This window comes from Anser cygnoides, chromosome 19, assembly GCF_040182565.1.
Source record: "Anser cygnoides isolate HZ-2024a breed goose chromosome 19, Taihu_goose_T2T_genome, whole genome shotgun sequence".
In the NCBI taxonomy this organism is placed as follows: Eukaryota; Metazoa; Chordata; class Aves; order Anseriformes; family Anatidae; genus Anser; species Anser cygnoides.
The window spans coordinates 781758-804995 of NC_089891.1; the positions used below are offsets into that span (position 1 = coordinate 781758).

Genomic DNA, 23238 nt, shown 5'->3' on the forward strand with positions numbered 1-23238 from the left:
ATAATGCTTCTGATTAGGGCTGGAGGGGAGACTTTAAGTGCCATGCTGGAGCTGACAGTCTGGGGCATTACTACTTTTCACCTTCTTGATGCTCAAGAGATCCCAATTTTTGTGTCAGAGGGGAGTGATGAGACAAAACTGGAAGCAGCTGGGCTATGGAGGTGAGGATCCTGCCAGTGTATGGTCAGATGTCCTGCCCTGTCCTGCTTCTCTGGGACCTCTCTCAGGACAGAGACATGACTGTCTCATGCATGTCCTCTGTCCCTCAGGTCCTCTTCCCAGGTCTCCTGGGAGCCGCCCTCTGCCGGCTGTGGCTGTGGTGGCACCCCGCGTTGCTTCTCCCACCCTTCCCAAGCTGTTGAATTGATGGCCATGCACAGAGCTGTGTGGCATGGGGTATACAGAGCAGCCTTCTTGGTGCTAATGCTTGTCCCAGCAACCGTGCTTCTGCTTGTCCCGCATGTGCATGGTTAGATGGTAAGCGCAAAGCCCCAGCAGAGCAGCGCACAGGATGTGCTGCCGTCCTCACTCTCCTGTGGGACAGGTGGGCATCACTGCTGGGGCTTGCCTCTGTGTCCAGGAGGGCCTGCGTCCCCACCTTCGGGTGGATCGTACGGAGTTTGGCCATGCACAGAAAATGAAGAATTCCTGAGACAGGCAACAAAGCTGTCCCTGTGCCATGCTCCCCGAGCCTCCCTGTGGATGTGGAGGGAGAAGCTGTGGGGATGGGGCAGCTTGGGGCAGAGCCCCTTCACCTGGGCAGAGCTCAAGCAGAAGCCTGCATTTCAGCTTTGCATTCCATTCCTGACCCAGTGCCAAGGTTTTCATCGGGCTTGGTCATTCATTTAACTGAACAGGCAGCCTGTTGGTTTGACTTCATGCAGCTAAAGTCCTTTGGATGCTCCTGAACTGTGCTGTGTGTTGGGTTTTTTTCTTTCTTTTTTTTTTTAAATCTGAAACTTGGCACCTAGCCATAATTTTTAAGATTGAGAAAGCAGATTTGAAGGGAAACTGTGAGACATGCAGCACTGTCCCTCTGCACGCAGCGCAGGCTGGTTCCACACTGCTGCTCGCAGCGTAGCGAATGTCTGGGAAGATGCCTGAGCTCTGAGCGCAGCTCTCCGAGCTCGCGTGCTGCTGATGTCACCCGCATGCTTCAGTGGTTTCGGCTGAGAACATGCCTCTGCTTACTCATTCATAAGCTAAAATCGTCCGTGAGGTTTGCCCAGTGTGGGACTTCTCCTGTCCAAACTTAGCTCCTTACATCATGCGGTGCAGAGCCTGTGTGGAGCAGCCTCCACTGCGGAACTGAGCCCGCGTCCATGCTTTATCCTCTGTCCTGCAAGAGTCACAGCATGGAGGACTTTCCACCTTGACCCTTCAGCCTCTCGTCTGCACAGGCAATTGGTTTACCCAGGTTTATACCTGGGTAAATGTGCTAGCACCTGTGTAAGCAAATCACTTGGCCAGGATGTGAGTTTCATGGAGGAGAATATTAAAGAGGAAAAGGTCATTTTGGCCACTAGGATTTACATGGAAAGTGCTTAAAAAACAGGTTTGGGAGATCATTGCCCTTGGGAGGCATCAGAGGTTGCTGAGTGGATCTTGCGTCATCAAGCAGAGAGGAGGCAGGAGACGATCTGGTCCATGTTCCTGGCTGGTGAGCACAGCTGGAAACAGCGGACAGCTTCTGCTCTGTGTGGGGCATGGCTGGTTGGGCTGGCCCTAGAGTAGCTCCCTACTGTCTTGTTTAGCTGTAGAAAAGGCTGATTCAAAGCCACACCTAGGAAGACACAATCATCGGAGCAGTGAAGCTGCAGAAAGGTATGGGTCTGGCTCCTCAGGGCAGGGTCAGGCATGGGCAGAGGCAGCGAAGGGAGAAGGGAAGGGTTACACAGGTCCCAGCTCTGTAGGTGTGCTTCTCTCATTGTCCCTGAGCTGTTTGGTTCTTGCTGCTTGTGTGGTTGAGGCTGGCAAGGCAACCTATTCAGGAGGACCATGGGGATAGTGCAGGAGGACTCTCCACCCCAGTGCTGATCCTCTTCCTACCGAGAGCACGGCACTAGCTGAGGGGCTGTGAGAGCTGCTTGACGGCACCAGGCTACCCCAGAGATTACCCTGGCACTGAGGTCTGGGCACAGCCAAGTCCAGCCTTCACTTTCTACACCTGTTCCCTGCTGCAGTGTCACCCTGGGCAGTGGAGCAGGCAGGACACAAGGGCAGTGTCTGCTCCGGGGCGTTGCTGGAGCTGGGCACGCAGCCTCCACCCTGCATGTCTGCAGTGCTTCGAGCGGTACAGACCATCCCCTCAGAGACTGACCATTCTTCTGTGTTGTCTCTGAAAAATGGCACATGGAGAGGCAAGCAGGGCTTGGCATTGCTTCCCGGAGAGTGCAGTTCAGATGGGCATTGACAGGGTTGGGCACATGGGCCAGGGTTGTAGGGCCCCAGCTCCTGGAGCTGTGGCAGGCTGTGGCCTTCAGTTCAATTTTTGACTGAGGTATATATTTCATCCTGTCTTGTCTTAGTATTTAGGCCATTTTTCTGAGATTGAAGGCAATCTGAAATAGTAGCTTGAATCTTGCAAAGTCCTCCATGTCTCGGCTGCACAGACAGGGGGCACAAGTCCATTTGTGACATTGGCATCAGCCCTGCAGTGCTTGAATCCCTGTTCCTCTAAGTCTGTTCGTTTAGTACCAGACACTCCAGAACTTGTGGAGTGCAAAAGCTCCTGATTTCCCACAGTATGAGAAGGATCAAGGTTAGATCTAGTGGTGAGGGTGCTGCTTTCCAGGTGGAAATTTTCATGGATGGTGAGAGCAGAAGTTGGGCTGACTGAATGCACATGGGGAATCCTCTTGATCCTGTACTCACACCAACAGGTCCTGGTTGAATGGAGGAGATCTTTTAGAGAGACAAACTAGATCCTAAGGCTCAAGTTGGTCGTGACTCCAGTCTGTCCCTATCTGAGCAACCACACAATGCTGATGACCATCTGCATTTTGTTAAATTTGATTTCTGGTTCAAATGTCCGTAACTTCATCTCTGAACACTACCTCTTGTCTCCCTCTTCTACTGCTTAAAGTGTCCTCCAGGATCAGAAATCTTCACGTTGCTTTCTGCTGGACTCCTCTTCTTTCCTGCGTATGTTCAAAGGTAAATCATTGAGACTGGAAAAATAACAGCTCATGGCAATTCAGTCTTAATTACTTCAAGGACTTCTAAAGCATCCCCACCAAAATAGCAGTCCCTCAGTGATATTCTGTGATGAAATTACTTAGCAGTGCTGAAACAGTACCTTACAGCCCTCCAAATCTGCTGCCTCTCCAGAGCTTAACCCTGTGAATCCAGTGAAGTTCTTAGAAGCAGTGGAGGGGATGGCATTGAAGGGTTGCATCAAGCTCTGGGATACTTGGCTGTGGACTTCCAGAACAACACCAGATGAAGAAGCCCTCCAAAGGTTTCTGTCCTGCTTTAAAGATGCCTCTTCAGGTGTCAGAATCTACAGTGCGCTTGAAGTGGTCCTGGTCGTTAACTACACTCGTAATATAGTATTTTTAATGAGCAAGCCTTGTTTTAATGGATGGCCATGGTCTTTTGTTTCTACTTTGTCTGAAGAATTCATGAGTCTTTCTTGCCACAGCCTCTTTCCCCAGCAGGTACTTTCTGACTCTGATGAAATCACCTCTTAAGCTGTTCTTTGAGGAGATTAAGAGACTGAGCAGTTTATGTCCTTAAGGCAGATTGGATTGTAGTTAATGTCTATGCTATAAGCCCTCCAGGTTTTTTGCATCCGTTTACAAATGTAGACGCTGAAGTCAAACAAAATTCCAGCAGTTGTCCCCCCTCTGGAGTATACAATGAGAGCAGGTGTTCCTAGTGCATAGCCCAGCTGCATGCCTTTAATCGTGATGCTCCTCTGGGATTTCATGCTCCCCATTTTTCTAGGATTATGTCTGTCACTCCAGAGTGCTGTTTTTTCTGTTTCTGCTTGAATGAGTCAGCATCCAGTCAGAGCCCAGCTTACCAAGCAGCTCAGATCACACTTGTTCTTCAGGAGCACTTACTTATCACACAATATTTTAATAATATGAAGAATTTAGCAACGTTAATTTTGTATTTTCTGCGATATCATTAGCCATAGGCCAAAGAAAGATACCTTTGAGGTCCCATTATAAATGCTGTCTTTCCCACTGAATAGGGTCCTCTTAAACTCTTGGACACTTATCAGTTAAGCCATTTACTAATGCAAATTATTGATGCTTGTTTAGCTGCCATCCAGGTAATGCACTGTACTAGTCCAAGTTTATGACAGCCACATTTACCTTTTTTAACAAGATGATTATGGTCATAAAGAATATACTGTGTCAAGCCCAATAAGGTCTCATTGGCCTCATAAACGTTCCTGCCAATCTTTCTGTGTCCAGTGAGTGTCCCCTGTGCACTAGTCCTTCGCTGTCCTGGGATCCTCCTGCTACTGAGATCGAGGAATTCAAACTCTGTTAGAAAAGCCAACTGGGAGGAGATGGTAATCCCATGCGAACGGAAACCAGCGTCTCCACCTGGAAAATGCTGCTGGAGAAGTTTTTAAATGAAACATTCTCTCAGAGTAAATATGTAAAGGAAATAGGAGGGGAGGAAAGGCCATTCTCTAGAAACCTGATCTCTGCTGATAATCTCTCTGCAGCCACAGGGTTCATGGCTGACCTGGGCGAGGGGGAGGGACAGGAAATCAAAGAACAGAGGGGATTTGGAAAGGAATGTCTGAAAAAAAAAGTTAAAGCATGGATAAATATTTTGGCTGAAGTATTTTTTGACAATGATAATACTCTTACCTGCTATGTAGTTTTTTTCATCAAGATGCATAGAAAGGTTTACCCAGAGCCTAGTGTTCCTACTTGGATCCTAGAGATAAACCGTGGAGCAGGAAGAAGCTGCTTGTCCACAGCCATGCAGCAACGAAGACAGAAGAAGAAGGCCTGTTCTCTGCTTCCCTATCAGCTGTTCCACCCATCACTGTCATGTTGCCTTTGCTCTGCTATGTCGCACTCCGGCTGAGGAAGCCCTGTCTTCTGCTGCATCCTGGCTAGGCTGCTGTGTAGGATGTTGCAGGACCCCTGTAATCATCGGCTCTGTGATACAGATCCAGAGAAAACAAAGGGTTAATTGCTTTTTCATCAGTCACCTAGTACTGGGGAGGAGGGGTATAACCTCTGAAAAATTTGACTGAGTTGCCTCGCTGCTTGTGTGGATGACTCACATCTGTGTTCTTAGACCAAGGCTTTTGCAGCACTGAGGTCACCTTCTGTGAGCTCTTGCATGCCTATGAGGAGATCCAGGAAGCTTATTAGGCTTTACTGCACATAAAAGTTGAGTTCCAAATGAAATCAGACACCTCAGCTCTTTAGCAGCCAGAATTAGGTGTCACCTAAGGGAGAGCCCCCGAAACTTCCTGTAGAGCAGAGCAGTAACATAGCCAGGAGGAGTGGCTGGAAGTCCGTGTCTTTCTGGAGCTCTAGCACCTACCCTAGGTCTGTGTCTGGTCTGCTCAAGAATCAACACGGTGAGTCCCAAGGAGGACAGTCACTTTACAGAGCAGGTCTGCCTCTCTCCTAGGAGGTGGTGGTCATGGTGGTGAGCTGTTGGTGAGCATCTCCCAGGGAGGTGGGACATCAGGCTCCTCCTAGCCTTACAGGCTCTGAACTCCCAGCCTAGTCTGTAGAGAGGGCAGGGAAGGGGCTCCCTCCATGGACAGGAATAAAACGTTTGGAAGTCTCAGCGAGCAGATGGGGGGGGAGCTGCATGCGGGAGAGGCAGGTCTGAGAGCCCAGCAAGTCAGTGCCTCCTTGCCAGCCCTGCTTTGAGCCCGCTGCTTGCTTCCCTGCTTGGGCTGTGGCGTTACACTGCTGCTGGCCCTCACTCCGTGCTCCAGTTGAGTGTGTGAGAGGCCCATGCAGGGGTTAGCCCTGAGGGAAGAACAAGTTGCTCTTCACTGTAGGAATATTCACGAAAAATACAGCAATCTGAAAAGTGACAGCATTTTCCTTTACTGAATAGCAGAAGAATTTCCCAAACTAGTTATTTATGGTCCTAAAGATGGTTTCCATTGCTATTGCACAACACTACAGGCAGCTGTTCATAAATGTTGCTCCCATTCTTGCTGTGGCTTCTGCTTGGAGTTGGCCCTGAGAGCCGAGTCGCCTGGGCAGCAAGAAATGCTCCTGTCTGCAAGCACTTGCTGAGCCCCTCGCGGGGCACTGCCATCTAAATGAAAAAGCCATGATAATGGAGTCATCACCATAGGGAAAATGACATTTTTGTCTTGAGAGTTGCTGAAATCAATATATATATTTGATATATTGGTTAACGCAGCAGCAGATTAGTGTGCTAGGGAGCTTATGGCTCTTGTGTGCAAGACTCATATCCAGTCCCTTTCAGAGTGCTGGAGGTCTTTTAACTCTGATTGGCCTGGGTTGTAACTCACTGTATGATTTGCAGCTGAATTTAGCACAGATAACTCTGAAGCTGCAGCCAGCACAACCCCGTTTCCAGATGTGCAGTGCTTTACCTTGCTCCCATCATCAACCAAAGCCAGGGGAAGTCCCTGGACTTCATTTCTTTTTTTTTCATCGCATGCTGTATGTGTGTGAGGAGATCGTTTCCAATGGAGGTTGGCAGCTTCCAGCTCACATCCATCTGTTTCTGTGGTTGAAGGGGAGGGAACATTTATATCCTGTAGATTTTCTTCTACTTTGTGTATTGTAAAATTTGAGCTCCTTCTGGTAGTTATTCACTCCTTGTAACCTTTTATTTTCTTTTGCTTCAGGGACACATTGGCTTAAGTAGCAAGTAAGAGTATGTTCCATTCAATTTAATAATGTGTAGGCAGTTTTGAATTTGCAGTGCATTTAGGATAAAATTCCTTGGTTATATAACCAGTGAAAATCTAGTTCTGAGCTTCAAGAATTGTGTTTTCCTAGACATACTACTTTGCTCATCAGCAACACGAAACAGCTGAAGACTTCGGCGAGTTGTATGTGCATTTATTCTTTTGTCAAACCTCACATTACATGTATTTGCTTAGCTGGGGGCTTGGAAGTGAGGGGAGGATCATTGCTTCCCATTTCTGCTCTTTTTTCAGTGCAGACACTGAAATGAAGGGAAAACCTATGTCAGTCTGTGCCCTTGTTTAATGCATTCATGCCCTGCCTCTTCACACCATCAGCACATCCAGTGGTTGACTTCCATCTCAGCCATTTCCTTTCCTCACTTGCACTTGATGTTCGAAGGACATCCATGAAGAGCTGGATTTGTCTGCAGTTCTTGTTCCAGGTCCCAGGAGTGTGACATACTGACCCTCCATTTGTTGGTGTTAATTACTCCCATGTTGTCTACATGGAAAATTCCCAGGATTCTTTTTGCTCTGTATTTAGACAGGATTTATTCTGGTCCATCCTGCTTTCCCTTTAACTGTGCCACTGCTTTCTAGGGCCGAGTCCCTGTTGCTCCATTTGTACTCTGCTTGGTCATGGTAACAGGCTGCCCCTGCGTGGGTGCTTCAGACTCAAAGCTGTCCTCTGCACAGCCAAGAGGTGCCCTGCAGTGCCCCAAACAGGTCCAGCCTGATGAAAGACTGTCACAAGTGCCACCTACCTCACCAGTCCCTGTAATGCACACCCTTTTGCTACTTGACTCCCAACCCAGAATATCTGCTCTCCATGCAGTCCTATAATTCATTGTGCTACACAAACTGTGAATTGTTAGTTCAATTTGCGAATCGCTCTTGGTCTCCCACATGCTGCTGCATCACATTCTCTATTGATCAGTGGTGTAGGAGTCCCATCACTGGCCAACATCATTTTATGTGGCCCTGCACCAACTGGTCCCACTGCCATTCCTGCATGGCAACATCTATCACATGGGCTGAGTGTGAGTGCACCACGGAGGTGTGTTTGATACTTAAGAGGCAGTCTCTTGTCACAAGGTTCACGTGAAATGGCTCTGATATCCATGGTGTGAATGCACATGCCAGCTGGGGAATCCATATTCTGTTGCCAAAATGCATATGGCCTGGCAGAGCTAGCTGCCATGCCCCTGAAGAGCTGCCTCACTGTGGGGCAGTGGTCTGTAGTAGTCTGCTGCGCAGCTAGCACTGATATCGTGTCTGCAGAACAGGGAAAGGACAGTTTTAGCAGCTTCACAGCCTGTCTTCCTGCCTGCTGCTAGAACCCAGAAGGCAGGAGAAGCATGCCACCAGGATCTGTCAGGAGGGGATGGATGCAAGGAGAGCTTTGCACTGAGGTAAAGCAGGGCTAGTGTCTGGCAGACACAGCAGTATGGCAACAGGCGTGTGGTTGGGCTGGGACATGATTTCTCACAGCTGACGGAGTCAGGCTGTTCTTCTGAGTTCCCTGAGAGCAGTCATGCTGGAGAGCAGGCTGTCGGCAGACAAGGCTGTTGGGGGTGTTGCAGGTCCATCATGTTGACTGCCTACATTGAGACAGGGAAGGGATAGACACAGCATCATCCGTGGGCGTGATTTATGAGAGAGTCACCAGAAACTCCTTCCATGACAGAAGGTTCCTGCCATGCCACATCTAATGCTGGCCTGTTGTTGATGCCACATTCTTCTGTCTACCTTCCTCCTGGCATTTTCCATTTGCTGTCTTTCTTGTCAATGTTTTGGAGTACTGACAGAAGTAAATCACAGAGAACACTTTGAATTGGTTAGACCCATTAGATGACATTACTTTCACATACTACTTTTGAGCTGAGTAGAAATCTGAGTTCCTCTTGTCCTCAAGCCTGAGTCTGAGCCAATGCTCTAAACGCCCACTGGCTCTTCCTTGAGATGTTTTACTTCTTTCTGAAACATCCAGTAGCTTCCTGAAATATCCAAGAGCATCCAAACCTTGAATGTTCACTGCTTATCAACCCTTCCCCAGCAGGGACTGGGAACACATTTTCCATTCAAATCCTTGCCCCTTCTTCTGTTTTCAAATAAATCCATTCCCCGCTGTCTTGGCTTCAAAATGTTGGAGAAATTGTCATTACGTTTCTGTTCCCCATTTGTAAAAGAAAGGGATGCTTATATTAGCTATTAATTCTGTATCAGCTGATTTAGTAGTCTGTTGATATGGTGGAACGAATATGAAACGACTGCACTCATCCAGCAAAGATAGAATGCTGGGTTGTGAGCGGTTAGGTGCATGGGTTTACTTGCAATATAAATAGGATTGACTTTGACTGAACTTGAAGGTGAACATATGAAGGACTGATGGTAGGTTTAAGAGAACTTCATTTGACCAATTTTATTAATTTACATCCCCTCCCACCAGGACTACTGAAAAGTCCATCCCACATTTCCTCATGAACGGGAAGACCTAATATATGAGGTTAAGACAAACAGAAACGTAACTAAAGAATAAGAAAGCAAAGGAAAGTAGAGACCTGGGAGGGTGGGAAAGACATCATGTTTAGAGCATTGCCTTTGAAGCCAGCCTATTTCAAGGTGGATATTGCAGCTGGAGGTAAGGATGAGATAGAACATCAGAGGTATTGGGAAGGTGATATACTCTATACCCAGTCATAGTAGAAACAGACAGGTTGTAGGAACAAACACATGTAGAGCCACTCCAGCTTGCTGGAAGTTACCTCTCCTTTCTCTGTGTGGGTATGTGTGGGTGGTGGTGTAGCCATGTTTCGTTGCTGGAGGAGATCCTTGTAACTGAGGAAATGGGAAAGGTTTGGAGGCAGTCAAAGCTGGGGCAGCTGTGTGTAAGGTGGGCTGCAAAGAGGAGAGCTGGCAGTATGATAGAGCAAACAGAAATACCATGTGGGGTTGGGGATCGGAAGGTATTGTGGGGATGTGTTAGTCTTCTCGCACATGTGGTGGTCCACTGGAAGGTTGAGGGTGCACTAAGGGATTTTGTGGATTTCATAGCACTCTTCAGCATGCATCTGCTGTGAAATCGTATTAAAAAGTAGCTCACAAAGCAACCAGGGCTTTCATAGTATTTCATTCAGCTGATAATTTATTATTTTATTGTGATTCAGGTCTCTTTATCATTGCTACAGTTAAAACTGAAAGAGATCCTGTTTTTTTGGCATTTTTAATAAAATAAGGGAGAATTGACTTACGAAGATGACATGCAAAGTATAAAATGCTGGTTGTGCTCTCTGGATAAGTCACTCCAGGGTGACTTAGCACACCCATGTCTAGCTTGATATCATTTTCTATGGGAAGACTTTTTGGATGTCTGAAGACTTGGTAAAGATGTCTTAATTGCCTTCAAGGGATACCCAAAAACTCATAAAGGAGAGCTGTTCTTAAAATGCATTGTTTTAAACCTCAGTTCCCTGGGCTCGTGGATCAGAAGATGTTTATTCCAGTTCTTATGATTCCCTAGGGAGGACTTTGCTGTAAAACAGAGAAAGCAAGACTTTACATTTCAAAGGGATACAGAGGTTAAACAACACTAAACAAATAGACAGTAACGATTATTCAAGCCATGTGCAGAAAAGAAAGAAAACTAAAAAAAATTGGACTGTGCTGAATTGCGGTTTGAGACAAACTTTTACACTGTACCTCCATAAAATCGGTGTTTAATTCCATAAGATGTTTCTCTGCTGGGGTTGAAAGTGATAAAAAAGTTTGTCTCTATACATGTGCCAAACTCTGCCTGGTTGGACAAACTTAGAATTTTTTCCAAGTTTGCAGATGCTTCTCATTCCTTCCTATGTGGCACGGTGTTTGACTGGTAATTCTTTCTGTTTCAGCCGGAAAGGATAGATCCCAGTGCCTCTAGGCAAGGTTATGATGTCCGCTCAGATGTCTGGAGCTTGGGAATTACATTGGTAAGTGAGCGGGGTTTAAGCCCTCTGATGCATGATAGTTTCCTGTTGGGTAACTTTAGTGCGCTTTGTGATGTGATGGAGTTGGTCGGTGTCAAACGTGCTTGAAGCAAAGCCCATCTATGCTGCAGTGAAGCATTTGTATTTTGTGATTGAAGTGGGCTCCTCCTAGCTCAGAAGGAATATGAATCCCTTCAAGGCAGATGGCTCTCCTGAACCCCTGAGGATACATTTAGCCGCAGCTATGTTTTGCAGAGACAGATGTGAGTGAGGAAGAGGTGTCGGATTGTAAATGAATTTTGTCTTCAAAATCTTGTGTGAGAAGGGATGGTGAGTATGGTGCAGAACTGAGCATCCAACCTATGTAAATAAGCCTCTTACAGCCCTGGTGTCTGGTATTATTTGGCTGTGCAGAAAATTTCAGTTAATCCTGGATCCCAGTTGCTTACTCCTCTCTGGCCAACCACAAAGCTGCTGGATATACACACTGATAATTTGAAATTATCTTCTCTTCTCAATGTGGTGAAGCAGAAGAGGAAGCCAAAGCAGTGAGTCAGTAGCTTCTATGAATGGGCTATCTTCCCTGCTGGCATTTTAAAATGCTTGATTTCTCAGTATCCATTTTCTGTAGTGGTTGGTAGGAAGCTTGGGAAGGAACTGGAGGATTTTACTTTACTACTTTAAAAATCTTAATAAGAGCATTGGTTCATTTTATAGACGGTGGAAGAGTGGCATGAGTTTGGCATACCTGAATTAAATCTGGAGACACTCCTAATGTAGTTAGCAAAACTAGCTTTTGAGTGTAATGTTCCCTGCCCTTCTCTCAGCTAAACTTCCTGTAGCAGCTGGCATGAAGAATCTCATCTTAGTCTAACTTTGGGTTTTCTTCCACTGCCTGAACTTACCTTTGTGTAACCTATCCCATGCTGTTGCTGTCTTTTTGCAGTATGAGCTTGCCACAGGGCGATTCCCCTACCCCAAGTGGAACAGTGTGTTTGACCAGTTGACACAAGTAGTAAAAGGAGACCCACCACAGCTGAGTAACTCAGAGGAAAGGGAATTCTCCCCAAGTTTCATCAACTTCGTCAACTTGTGGTAAGTGTTCCCTGCTTGAAGCACTTGGAGTTGGCTAGTTTTGTCATTGCTAGGTATTTAGCATGTAGCGTGCCAAGCACTTTTTAGCTTAGTTTCATGTTTCTGTAGCAATGTGAGGGTGAGGACTGTTCACATTTCACTTCTTTGGAAGGTGATGGGAGGTTTGTGAGTCTGAGTAGGGTCTGAAGGGCAGACTATTGGATGTTGCTCTTCAGGGAAGGAATAAGGAAAAAACCTATGAGAGTCTGTGTTCAGGAAACCCATGATAAGACCCTTGGCGGGAGGTTTGCGTGACTGGAAAAAAGGGCCTGGCCTGTGCAGCCTGTTCATTAGTTAGTTATGACACAGCCTTGGGACAGACCTCCTTTTTGTTTTACCTTCTTCAGGAAGAAGCCTGAGAAACCTGGCAGTATTGTCTTGTGGTTGAGCTGAGGATCTGTACTTTTCCTGCCTTTTGCATAGCAAGGCCAGGAGCCTTCCTGCCTGGGAGGACAAGGCTCTGCTCAGCAGGTGGCTTGCTTGGCTGTTGGCTTCTTTTCCCTTGTCAATCATATGACAAGGTCAAGGCTCAAAAGGCTTTTATGGCAGGGTCTCTGCAGTTCAGTCAGCCCTGAATTGAGGGATTGGGTGTGTAGAGAGATTGCACGGGAGAAACCTGGAGCAGTCCATCTGCCTGCCATGTGTGCATGGTCCTGCTGAAGTTAAGGGCTGATTTGTGTATTTTCTAAGTACTTTTTCATCAAAATGTAAAAGGTCATCAAAGTAATTTTGTTGATTTAATAATGAAGTGCACGGAAGATTGATCAGTGTGACCTGTGTGGCTCTTCTGCTGGGACCTTCTGTTCTGGGCTGATCCAGGCGCTGGACATCCTGAGGCTCGGGGTGCCCTTCTCAAAGCTCTGCAACACAGGAACATTCAACGTGAAACAACTCTTAACTTTCAAAAGGTTTTGTTTCAGGATTTTCAACCCACTAGAGAAATGAAAGGTTCAGGTTCAAAATGGAAAAGTTTTTTGTGTTTGGATTTTATTCTTGTTCAGAATTAGGAATTTTAATGGAGCCCAGGTTCTAGTTTCCAGGTGGCTGTAGGAAGACCTTGTTATCTTTGGTCTGCAGGAAATGAAGCATCAAAATGGTTTGCTGCTGCAAAGAAGTTTTCATTTTTCAGTCATAAAGTATGTGGTATTTGATTAGAAAGTCAGAGTTGCTTTCCCCATGTACAATACAAGCAGCAGTGTGTTTTTTTTTCCCCACACACGTATCCATAGAGGTGCAATATCATAACAGTGTGTTCAAAACCAGGAGCTTGCTCTTCTGCCTGTGTGTGCTGTTGTGTTTGGCTACAGGTCACCCAACAGCGGAACCTGCATGGCATCTCTGGTAAGCAGCAGTGTGTTTGGCCAACATGTCCAATTGGGTCAATTCATATTTCCTGCCCATTTACCCCTCCTAAAGCGTTCTGTTCTGGGACAACTGCAATGCATAGAGCATGGGACAGTTTTCAGTCTAATTCTGTTTTTTGTTTAATATGATTTTGAAAATAATCTGACTTCTACCACTTATGTGTTCATAGCAACAATGTAATAAATATTTCTCTTAATAACATTCAGTTAACCATAAACAATAACCTTTGGCGTTACTTAGCAGGCAGGTAAATCTCCTAAAGACTGTGCTTTTAGGTGACAGCACAAATCTCCTGGGCATTTTCCCACAAATGTGAATCTAGTAATTTTCTATTTTTGTGTATTCAAGTGTCAGGAAAGATGATGAAAGAGTTGTGCAGTGTTGCTGGCTGCTGGCTGTGATAGATCAGTGAGAAAATGTTATTTTTGATAAATGTTAGAAAGTTTCTGGGATTTTTTTTTTCAAGTTGTTTTGCATCCCAACAGTGCTTTGAATGCCTCGGTAGAACAGTTTTCTCCATCAGCCCACCTCCCTGTGTTCTTTACATGCCTATCTGAAGTCACACGCCTTCTGGAGCTGTTTACAGCAATTAATCTTCTGCTTCAGAGTTTGCAAAGTATCCAAGCTCCGTGTCTGGCTTTTCAGAGTTTCATGCTGGCAGCTGCAGAGCTAACAGTACTTGCAGGAAGCGTTGCAAGCTCCTGAGGTCCAGCATGACTGGGAAGGATATCAGATGTTCCAGCAGAAGAGCTGTACAGCACCTGGTGCTGCAAATGGCTATTCCAGATCTGCAGCTTTGCATTGAGTTAGGAAAAAAAAAAAAAAAGATTTATGAAATTTTTTTTGCTTTATGAAAGCATGCATGGAAATTTCAGAACAAAACCTGGACAGTGAGCTGAAGCTTTGACTAGTTGCACTTAAAAGTGTTGTAAGGAGCATATTTGAATCCTCAGACTCACAAAAGTCAGAAGATGAATTGAATTTGTGTAGGAAAAGCTTGAAGCGAGGGTGTTTGTGCAGCAGCCACAGGATTTCTTACCTTCTGCCTTTGTGCAGTTCTGCAGGCCAGTCAGAGGACAGAGAAGAGCCAAACGTGAGTGTGCGGCATAATTACCCACTGCTCTGAATAATTTGAGGTCACATTGTAGTAGCTCCTGAATTTTAAAAAAGGTCCTGCCACAGCCTCCATGGATGGTAATACAGCTGTCAGGAATTGTATTCATGCCCCCCCTCCCGCCCCCCTCCATCTGGGTACAACACTACATCCCCCCTTTGTCTTTGGGGTGGCTGCAGCTCTTACCTTGAGGGCAGAGGCTGCTGGTGCCAGGTGTCACCAGGTGTCTTCTTGTCGGGGCCAAGCAGCAGCACGGCCTGACCCTGCATGGGGCTGACCCACCTCCTTCAGATGGCACCGCTGCCTCCGAGCAGGTCCCACAGGCCCTCCGAGGCAGTGGAGGCAGGCTGGAGGGAGCGATGGAAGAGGGATTCCTGCTGCCCAGTGCAGGAGCTTGGTTGGGCCTTGGCCTGGCGCCCTTGGAGAGGCCATGTCCACCCCAGGGCACCCAGGCAATGCCTGCCCCCAGGCCTCTCCTGTCCACCTGCCATGTCCCTGCTGCTGCAGGGGCTTTGGTGGCTTTTGCTGCCACCTGCTGTCCCCACCATAGCCTGGCCATGCCCCTGTGCTGCACTGGGGCCAGGCAGCCAGTGGGTCATCCCCATGGTATGGGGAGAAGGTGGCCACCAGCAGCCACCACTCTCCACAGCGAGACTGACGGAAACACTGGAGGCAGAGGACAGCATGGGGAGTGAGGACAGCATGGCAGGCTCTCTATCGCCTTGGCCAGAAGGACTTGTCAGCTGTAGTGGTGCTGAGCCACAGCACCTCTCCTGGCGGCTGTGGCCCACTCAGCGAGGGACGTGCCACCAGTGCTTGGGATGATCTGGGAGGGCCTGGAAGCTCTCTCTTGCCCTTGCAGAGTGGTCCGATTGCCTGATGCATGGTACAGCCCCTGCCCCAGCCCACATATGTGCCAAGGGGATGGTGTTGTGCCTGTGTGCCCTGGCAGACAGTGCTGGCTCTCCTCTGCTCCTTGCCATGCTGTTCTCCTGGCTGGAGTACAGGCCAGGGCTGCCTACTGATTGCTGCTGCCCAAAACTTCTGGTTGTGCTGGTCAAACCCATTTCCATATGGGTAGGACCATGACAGTCATGGTGGAGTTTAGCTTGCAGCTGTCTTAGGCCTGTCCCCAGTGGGATTTGTTGATGGCTATGGGGTCTGTACTTGTGCCAGCACCTTCACCCATGTTGGAAGTCCAGTGATGACTCGCAACATGAAAAGGATGGGTTTTGCAGGAACCAGTTTCCTGGACTTGAATAGTTTGGGATACTGTTGAGTCCCACCATGACAGTGGAATTCAGTATTCTGTGCTGTAAAAATTTGCAAGTATTGTCTGTAAACGTTTCCGCAGTCCCACTTTTTCCTAATTCTCTTTCTGTTTTCTTTAGCCTTACAAAGGACGAGTCCAAAAGGCCAAAGTATAAAGAGCTTCTGGTGAGTGCAAAACATGGCTGCCTATGCCAGCTGTCATGGTTGTACTGATCACACAGTAGAGCTGGGTCACACTTTTGGGGTTGCTCCATAACTTCTCAGGTGATGAAGGTAGCGTTCAGCTCTGCAGCCTGAGGGAAAGCACCACCTCCATGCCACTGTGTCTGGCTTGTGCAGCTTGTGATGATGGCCAAGATTATTGCTGTCTGTACCCCTGTTCTAGAAGATCAGTGTAAGGAGAAATGCCATGTTGCAGTGGATCAGCTAACCAGACTTAGCTAGCCCTGAACTATTCAGGCCTGGGAAACAGCATGTTGGGTGTGCCCCATAAATTCTGCCTTTGCTAGAGATCCTGGCATCTGCACTCAGGAGCCCTGTCAAATTGCTGACACACACTGTCACATGTAAATGCCTCCAATGTACAAGCCACACCATGAGGCTGGGAGTGCTCTGGTAAAAGTGAGTCCTGATAGGGTGCAGCTCTGGAATAAGACACCAGCAGAGCCCGTGTGTGATGAGGTGCTCTGAAGCAGGAAAGTTGGTGGGGCTTTTGGACTGGATAAGTCATGCTTGGCAACCATGTACCTTCAAGGAGCTCTGGGCGTCCCTTCAGGGGATATGGGAAACCGTGTCCTGGGTCCCTGATGGTATTGTCATGATATGAATGAAGTTTGCCTGGTGTCCTGGCCCAAAGAGTCACCACGTTGTTATGTTCCAGCTGTTGTCACTTGGGTCTAGCCAGTACAGTCTGCTGGGCTGACCAGAGAGTCACTGTTCAGGAGAACTGGTTTTGGGTACTGATCTCCTGTTTGAACCCAAGTCATGTCTCCCTATCATTGCTGTCTCCTCATTGCTGAAAAGGCTGCTGATGAAATCTTTCATGAAAATATTTCACTGTGTGTCCCATGGAGTCCCATCCCACCTCTGGACTGCACATTTAAGAGGGATTCTTCATATGCAAAAAGCCATGGACCAGGCTATGTCCTGGTGTCCTACAGTCACCACCAAGCCCTGTGGTCTCTCGTAAGGCAAATCCATATACTAAGCTTTTATCCAGGGTAGCCAACCTGTGTCAGAAAGGCAAGTATAACCTTGTTGTTTCTCTATCTGATTCCAGAAACATCCCTTCATTCTGATGTATGAGGAACGCACAGTGGATGTTGCATGCTATGTTTGCAAAATCCTGGATCAAATGCCAGCAACTCCCAGCTCTCCAATGTATGTCGATTGATATTGCTGCTACATCAAACTCTAGAAAAAGGGCTGAGAGAAAACAAGCTGTAAAGAATTTTCATCACATATTGCAGTGTTTTTAATGCTCGCCCAGACACCATGTGCAATAATATTGGTGTTATTTCCATCCTGTCTGTATAATGTTGTCACATATAAGTGCATCCCTGTAATACCTGATCACACAGTGTTAGTGTTGGTCAAAGAGAGACCTCATCTGCTCTTTTGTGGACATATTCATGAAATGTGGAAATAAGTACATTTATTTGTTGACCGTGATTGGATAGCACCTAAAATTCATTTCTAGACTCAAAACTTGGAGACTTCTCAGCAGCTACTGGAAAGATTTTTCTCTCAAACTCTTCCAATTGTTGTTTCAAGTAATAATAAAAAGCAAACAAACAAAAGTTAGGCGTTGTCTGTCTGAACATTAAGAGACTTTGCCTGGAGGGAGAAGAACTTGCTTAGCCAACAAGATACTTTGCCTTCTGGAGCTAGAAAGGCAAAGGAGAATTTTATTCTTCACAAAGTGCAATAGATTTACTGCTATGAAATTCTGTTGCTTTACAGTCGCTGTGTACTTTCTGGGGACAGTGTGCTCAGCTGACCTTCCTGTTAAAGAGAGATCATGTTAAATATAGTGAATATGTCTTTACCAAAAATAAGTTGCATTGAAAGAGGCTAACATTAAACTATTCAGAGATGGGACATAATGTATTCTTTCTCCTTTTACCAAGCCAGCCACTCTTCACTCTTAACTAGGTGTCCTGTAAATTGTTACCTGGTAAGATAAGACCTAAAGAATTATTAAACTACTCAATTGAATTATAACCTGCTTGTGACCTGATTTATAGCTGCACAGTACTCACCACCAGCTAGCTTTGCTTTGATTTCAACGAGTGCCGTTCACAAAGTCTGCAGCTGTTTTAGTGAGCCACAAATGAATGTGATTTCTAGCCTGTTTCTCATGCTCTTCACTGTCCCCAACCCTGATGCTAGCACCTTTTCACTGACCCTAAGCCCAGCCCAGCAGCACTGCCACTTTCCAGCCTATTGTCCCTAACAAAATCAAACCTCGGTGGTTCCTTCTCACCACTGCAAGCAGGATGGTGGGGATGCTCTCCTGCCACACTGGGCTCTGTGCCCATCACGCTACTGCAAATGTGGTGCTTTGCTTAGCTGGTTGGAGATCTTGTTCACCTTCTTCTGGGCATATGTAACCTTCTGTTACTCTCAGTAGCTCTTGTTATTGAACCTAGAGTGAACCTTGCTAAGACTGGTTAGTGCAAGGTAGTGGAGATGGAGGAGCAACTAACACCCGGGGTTTTAGCTGACCCTGCTAGGCCAGGCAAGGTGTGACCTTCTGGCTGACTGCTGAGCACACAGCAGATCAGTCTCTCTCTCTCTCTTCTTGTTTTTCATTTGACATCTTTTTCTGAGATTATTTTTTTCTGAAAACTTTTTATTTCCCCCACAACATTGCAGTTTTCAGACATTTCGTAGCATACCAGGGATAAATTGGAGCCTGTGTGGTCTGTGATTTCCATTTGAATTGACTAATTTAGGCACTTGGTATGATTTTGTCAAAGTGAGAGCAACCCACTCACAGCTCTGTGGCAAAACCACACCCAGGATGAGGAGGTTTAGAGATGCAGTGGGAGTGAACATGCAGCGAGTGGTACTGGCGGGATTTCCCTGGAAGGGGCTTCCCAGTTCAAACCAATACCAAGTACAAACTGGGCTGCTACAAGAGCACTGGGGATCAGCACATCCCTGCCCAGCTCCTCAGCTGGGAAAGGAGAGCGCCAAGGCCATACTTGGAGACCTGGTATTTCTTCAGCCACTGAAGGGACACCGCTGCCTAAGGCTTGCAGCACTGTGCATCTCCCGCTTGGCTGTTGGAGCCGGTCCTTCTGGCACCACAGGCTGGTGCCGATGTGATCCCCCAGGACACAGAGGGCCCTTCAGCTGCCGCCCTACTAGGCAGGGAGCTGTGGTCCCCAGGCCCTTCCTGGACTGTGTTCCTGCAGGGTTGTGCACCGAGTGGGATGGCCACTAACGTCTACCCAAGACAGAAAAATCAGAATTTTCTGAAGTTACTAGTCATTCCCAACAGCTCCGATTAATCACGCGAAGTATTAGTTGAACAGGATAGATACGTAGCATATCTAAAGCAGTAATTCTCCCCCCAGCCCTCTAGTCTCACAAAACTCAGTTTTCCTCAGGCTTGGCAGGTTCCCACAGCTGTGGTTCATCTCACTGGCCTTCAGCCACCTCTAATGGGGATCTCAGGCATGACTGAGTTTCACAAGGTGCTGGCCAGGGGAGTACAGAGATGTAGATCGAGTCAAGACAGACACATTCAGAGGTGCTCTGCTCCTGTTCAAATCTTTCAGCCATTAACGGCTGTTTCACATCTCCTCGATGTTCACTGAGATGACCCCTCCCAAAAGATCTGTTTCTCTCCAAAGCAAGCAGCTATCTTTTTACGCTCACTCAGCGTGGCCGGGGTCTGTTCTCTGCTGCTGACCCCATCCCATGCTCATTTTCAGCAGCATGACTGGTTTGCTTTCGATGGACGGGAAATGGAGACATGAAGCTTTGAGCTGCAGGTGCCAGAGTCAGGTTTGGAATGTGCTGTGGCATGGATGGCTGTACAGGACAGGTCTGGTGTATTAAAAAAATTATTATGAACTATTAAGGGTGCACCATTTATTAAGATGTATCTTTATTAAAAAAAAAAAAAGGTGTATAGTGTTCAGAAGCTGTGAAAATAGTGTAAGAACTGTACATTGTGAACTCTGGTTATTTTTTTTTCTTGTACCATAGAAAAAAATGTATAAAAAATTATCAAAAAGCTGATGTGCAGGGATGTTGCCTTATTGTCTGTAAAATGGAGCTCAGGAACATAACCGCTTCAGAGAGCTTCAGAGTATTTTATCCGGTATCCTGGTTGGACTTCCTCCTCTATTTAAGATATTATACATGGATCAGAGTGTTTATGTAATAGACTATCCTTTTGCCTGCAGGTCAGTTGTAATAAAACTAGGATGCGACCATGACCTTGTTATTTTCATTTTGTAAGGTCAGACATAAATGGGAAGAGGCATTTAAAGCTGTTGAAATACTTGATTTCCAGGCCCTCCCTCCAGGTGGAAGTAGCTGTACAGGAGTAAAGCAGCCTTCGGTTAGAAACTGCTTGTGCTAAATTAAAAATGAAAAAAAAAAATAGAAATAAAGCATAGGAAGATCTGGAGATCTGGATATATTTTCTTTCTTTGGAAGACTTCTGAGAATTCAGCAGCTCCTCTGTGCTCTTGGAGTGTGAGCCTTGTTTACTGCACTGGGAGCACTGATAGGATCTGGTGGCTTGAGACACCTTGTCCCTGCGAGGAGGGCAGGTGGCTGTGCCCACAATCTGGGGATAGAGCAGCTGATGCTCACAGCCTTGTAGGCTTATTTTATTTTGATGAGAGCTGTCACTGTCTGCAATGTTCAGATGATTTAAGAGTACTGATTCCTGGGTAATTCCTACTGCCAAGACTCCTGGTGCTGGGATAAGCGTCTCCTGCCTGGAAGCCGTGGAGGGCTTGGAAACCATCCAGGTAGGTGAAAAGAACTGGACCCCAGCAGCTCCACCAGGAAAGAAGACGGTGTCTGGGCAGAGGGGCCATCCACAAGTGCCTGCAATGCTCAAAGTGGCTGGAAGGGACCACACCAGGAGTGCGGGAGTGGTGAGAGGGAGAGCACGAACATACTGGCAGGGATCGTTGGTCACACGTAACACAACTCAGGACTAGAAGTACTTACGAACTGGTGGAGCAGCAGGACATTGGCTCTCGCAGTGTTCCTTCACTTGGAGGCTGAGAATTTTGTCAAGAGAAGGAAAGGCAGGCAATGGAGCTGAAGAAAGGCTTGCTACATAGAGATACATGATGTGATAGGTTTGAGGTGGTTGAAATCTGTCAGCTTAAATAAATTCAGTGGTTCCATCACATCAAAGTGTTGTTTTCTTGTTTGTTTGTTCGTTGTTTGATTGATTTGTTTTGTTTTTTGAAGTTTCCTGTTCACAGCACAATACCTGGGACATTTTTGGACCACTTGCTGTCCTCACTCTTCAGCCAGAATTCAAGACTGCTGCTGATTTAGTGACCTCCAGGCAGAAGATAAAATCCACCACACACTGGGGTAAAAGTCCTTTCCTGCTGGGCAGATACTGGAGCAGCTCTTCACCTCATAGCTCCACAAATGGGAGTTGCCCTGGGATTGTGTTCCTTTTGCACCACAACCTTCCTTTGTGTACTGAGATTCATTCTAAAGAAATCTGTCACAGCTGATAACAAGCTGAAGGAAGCTGGTGGCAAGATGTGAGTCCACCTGTACCACCCTGCTGGGTATTCCCATTCTCTTCAGGACACAGAGGATCCTGCTAGTCTTTTCCCCTGCAACCACGTGGCATGTAAAGGCCTGTGTTTGTGGTCATTTCAGGTTCTCTGAGTTGCCCTGTTGAATACATCCTCGGTTTTCCTTTCATTTTCCCTTCCCTTCCCTTCCCACCCCACCCCACCCCACCCCACCCCACCCCTTTTTCCCTCTGTCCATTTCCCTTTCCCCCTTTTTTCCTCTCCCTTTTTTTTTTCTCTCTTTTTTTTTTCTTTTTCCCTCCTGTACACTCTTACACTCTTCTTGCCCATGTGGACTTCACCGCCTTCACGGAGGACTCCTGTTACCGTTGTATCATTGCTGAGAGCAGTAAAGGAAGCCTCTGGCCCACACCTCAGACACATCCTCTGTGTCTTGGCCAGGACCCGTGCCTGAGCGGTGGTAACACAGTTGCTGCTCCTTTGAGCCTTGGACCAGCCTAGCATTCCTGGTCTGAATGAGCTGTGATGGCTTTTTCCAGCCCTGGCGCTAGGGATCCTCCCATGGCCAACATGAGCAGGTCCACGTCTCAGCTCTTGCTTTCCCTCGGTAGCACTGCGTGGGCTCTGAGGGTGCCCCAGTCTCTGCGGGCGGTGCCGAGCTGAGGAGCAGCACTTTCGGCCGACCGCCAGGGAGACGCCGAGCAGCTGGCAACTGTCCCTGTGCCCAGTGGTGCACCCTGACACCTCGTACCACTTCCTCATATCTTTGTGCCTATCTGCAGGGCTGAGGTGCTCCTGATATCTTCACCAAGCATTATACAGCACCCAGAAATTATAAATTTTCATTTACATTTATTATGTGTCTGTGGTACTCCAAGAGCAATTCAGATGATTCCCAACTCCTCTCTGTGTGGACATGAGCAGTACACACGGACATGTGCAGTACCACCTATTCCCATGTGGAGTATTTTGAGTTTTGTGATCTATATTTCCACTCATCTTCTGCTTTGGCTTCCCCTAGCCTTCCTCCCCACCTCTTGTCTCCTTTAATTGCCTGGTACGAGTAAACGAGGTGCTGAGACCCAGCTTCCTCCCAGAGGCACTGCTTAGAATAAAAGCTCCATTTACAGTCCGAGTCCCGATGCAAATCACAAGCGTGGCCATTGCTTTCAGTGTGTGAAGGGTGCAGGGGAAGAAGGAATGGCTGCTCTGAAGGACAGAAGTGAGCTCTTGATTTTTTACGTTGTGTTCAAAGCTGTGCAAATGCCTCGAGAGCAGGCTGAAGCACAAACTCCCCCTCCTGGCGATACAGTGTGCCACTGTTGTGCTGGGAATAAAATACAGAGCTGGCTGCTTGGTGGGACCTTGGGGTGTCTGCCAGGCGGAGTGTGAACACAAGCCGTTAGCCTTGTATAAATCCCGGACAGGAGGGCTGGTCAGGCCTTACTGCCAAGAGAAAACCAGTTTCTCCAACCATTTGTTACTTCAAGCCGCAACCCTCTGCTCAGCTGGCACGCGGCACCGGAGTGCTGGGTGCAGGGACGTTGCTCTGCAGGTGGAGCTGTGCCAACTCTCCCAAAAGCACATGCAGGATCTGAAAGCGGGAAGGGTGAAAGGATTTGGTGTACATAAAGGTTGAGCGCTCACATTAGAGTAGATGCTACACTAGAAAGCTGTTGGAGAAGGTGTTTTTTGTGACCCTAACACCTCGTTAGACACCAGACACCTGCTCTGGTTCATTGT

General features: G+C 47.2%; 1 protein-coding gene across 6 annotated transcripts in view; it reads left to right on the plus strand.

The window, feature by feature from the left end:
• Positions 1 to 20387, plus strand: part of MAP2K4 (mitogen-activated protein kinase kinase 4) — a 96896-nt gene extending 76509 nt beyond the window's left edge. For all 6 annotated transcript variants that reach the window (XM_066980188.1, XM_066980190.1, XM_066980189.1 and 3 more), the window contains 4 exons: positions 10780 to 10857; positions 11801 to 11949; positions 15859 to 15904; positions 17019 to 20387. In XM_066980188.1, the coding sequence (XP_066836289.1) occupies positions 10780 to 10857; positions 11801 to 11949; positions 15859 to 15904; positions 17019 to 17132 (387 nt within the window). In that variant the 3' untranslated portion in view covers positions 17133 to 20387. The remainder of the gene's footprint in view (positions 1 to 10779; positions 10858 to 11800; positions 11950 to 15858; positions 15905 to 17018) is intronic.
• The last annotated feature ends 2851 nt before the right edge of the window (positions 20388 to 23238 follow it).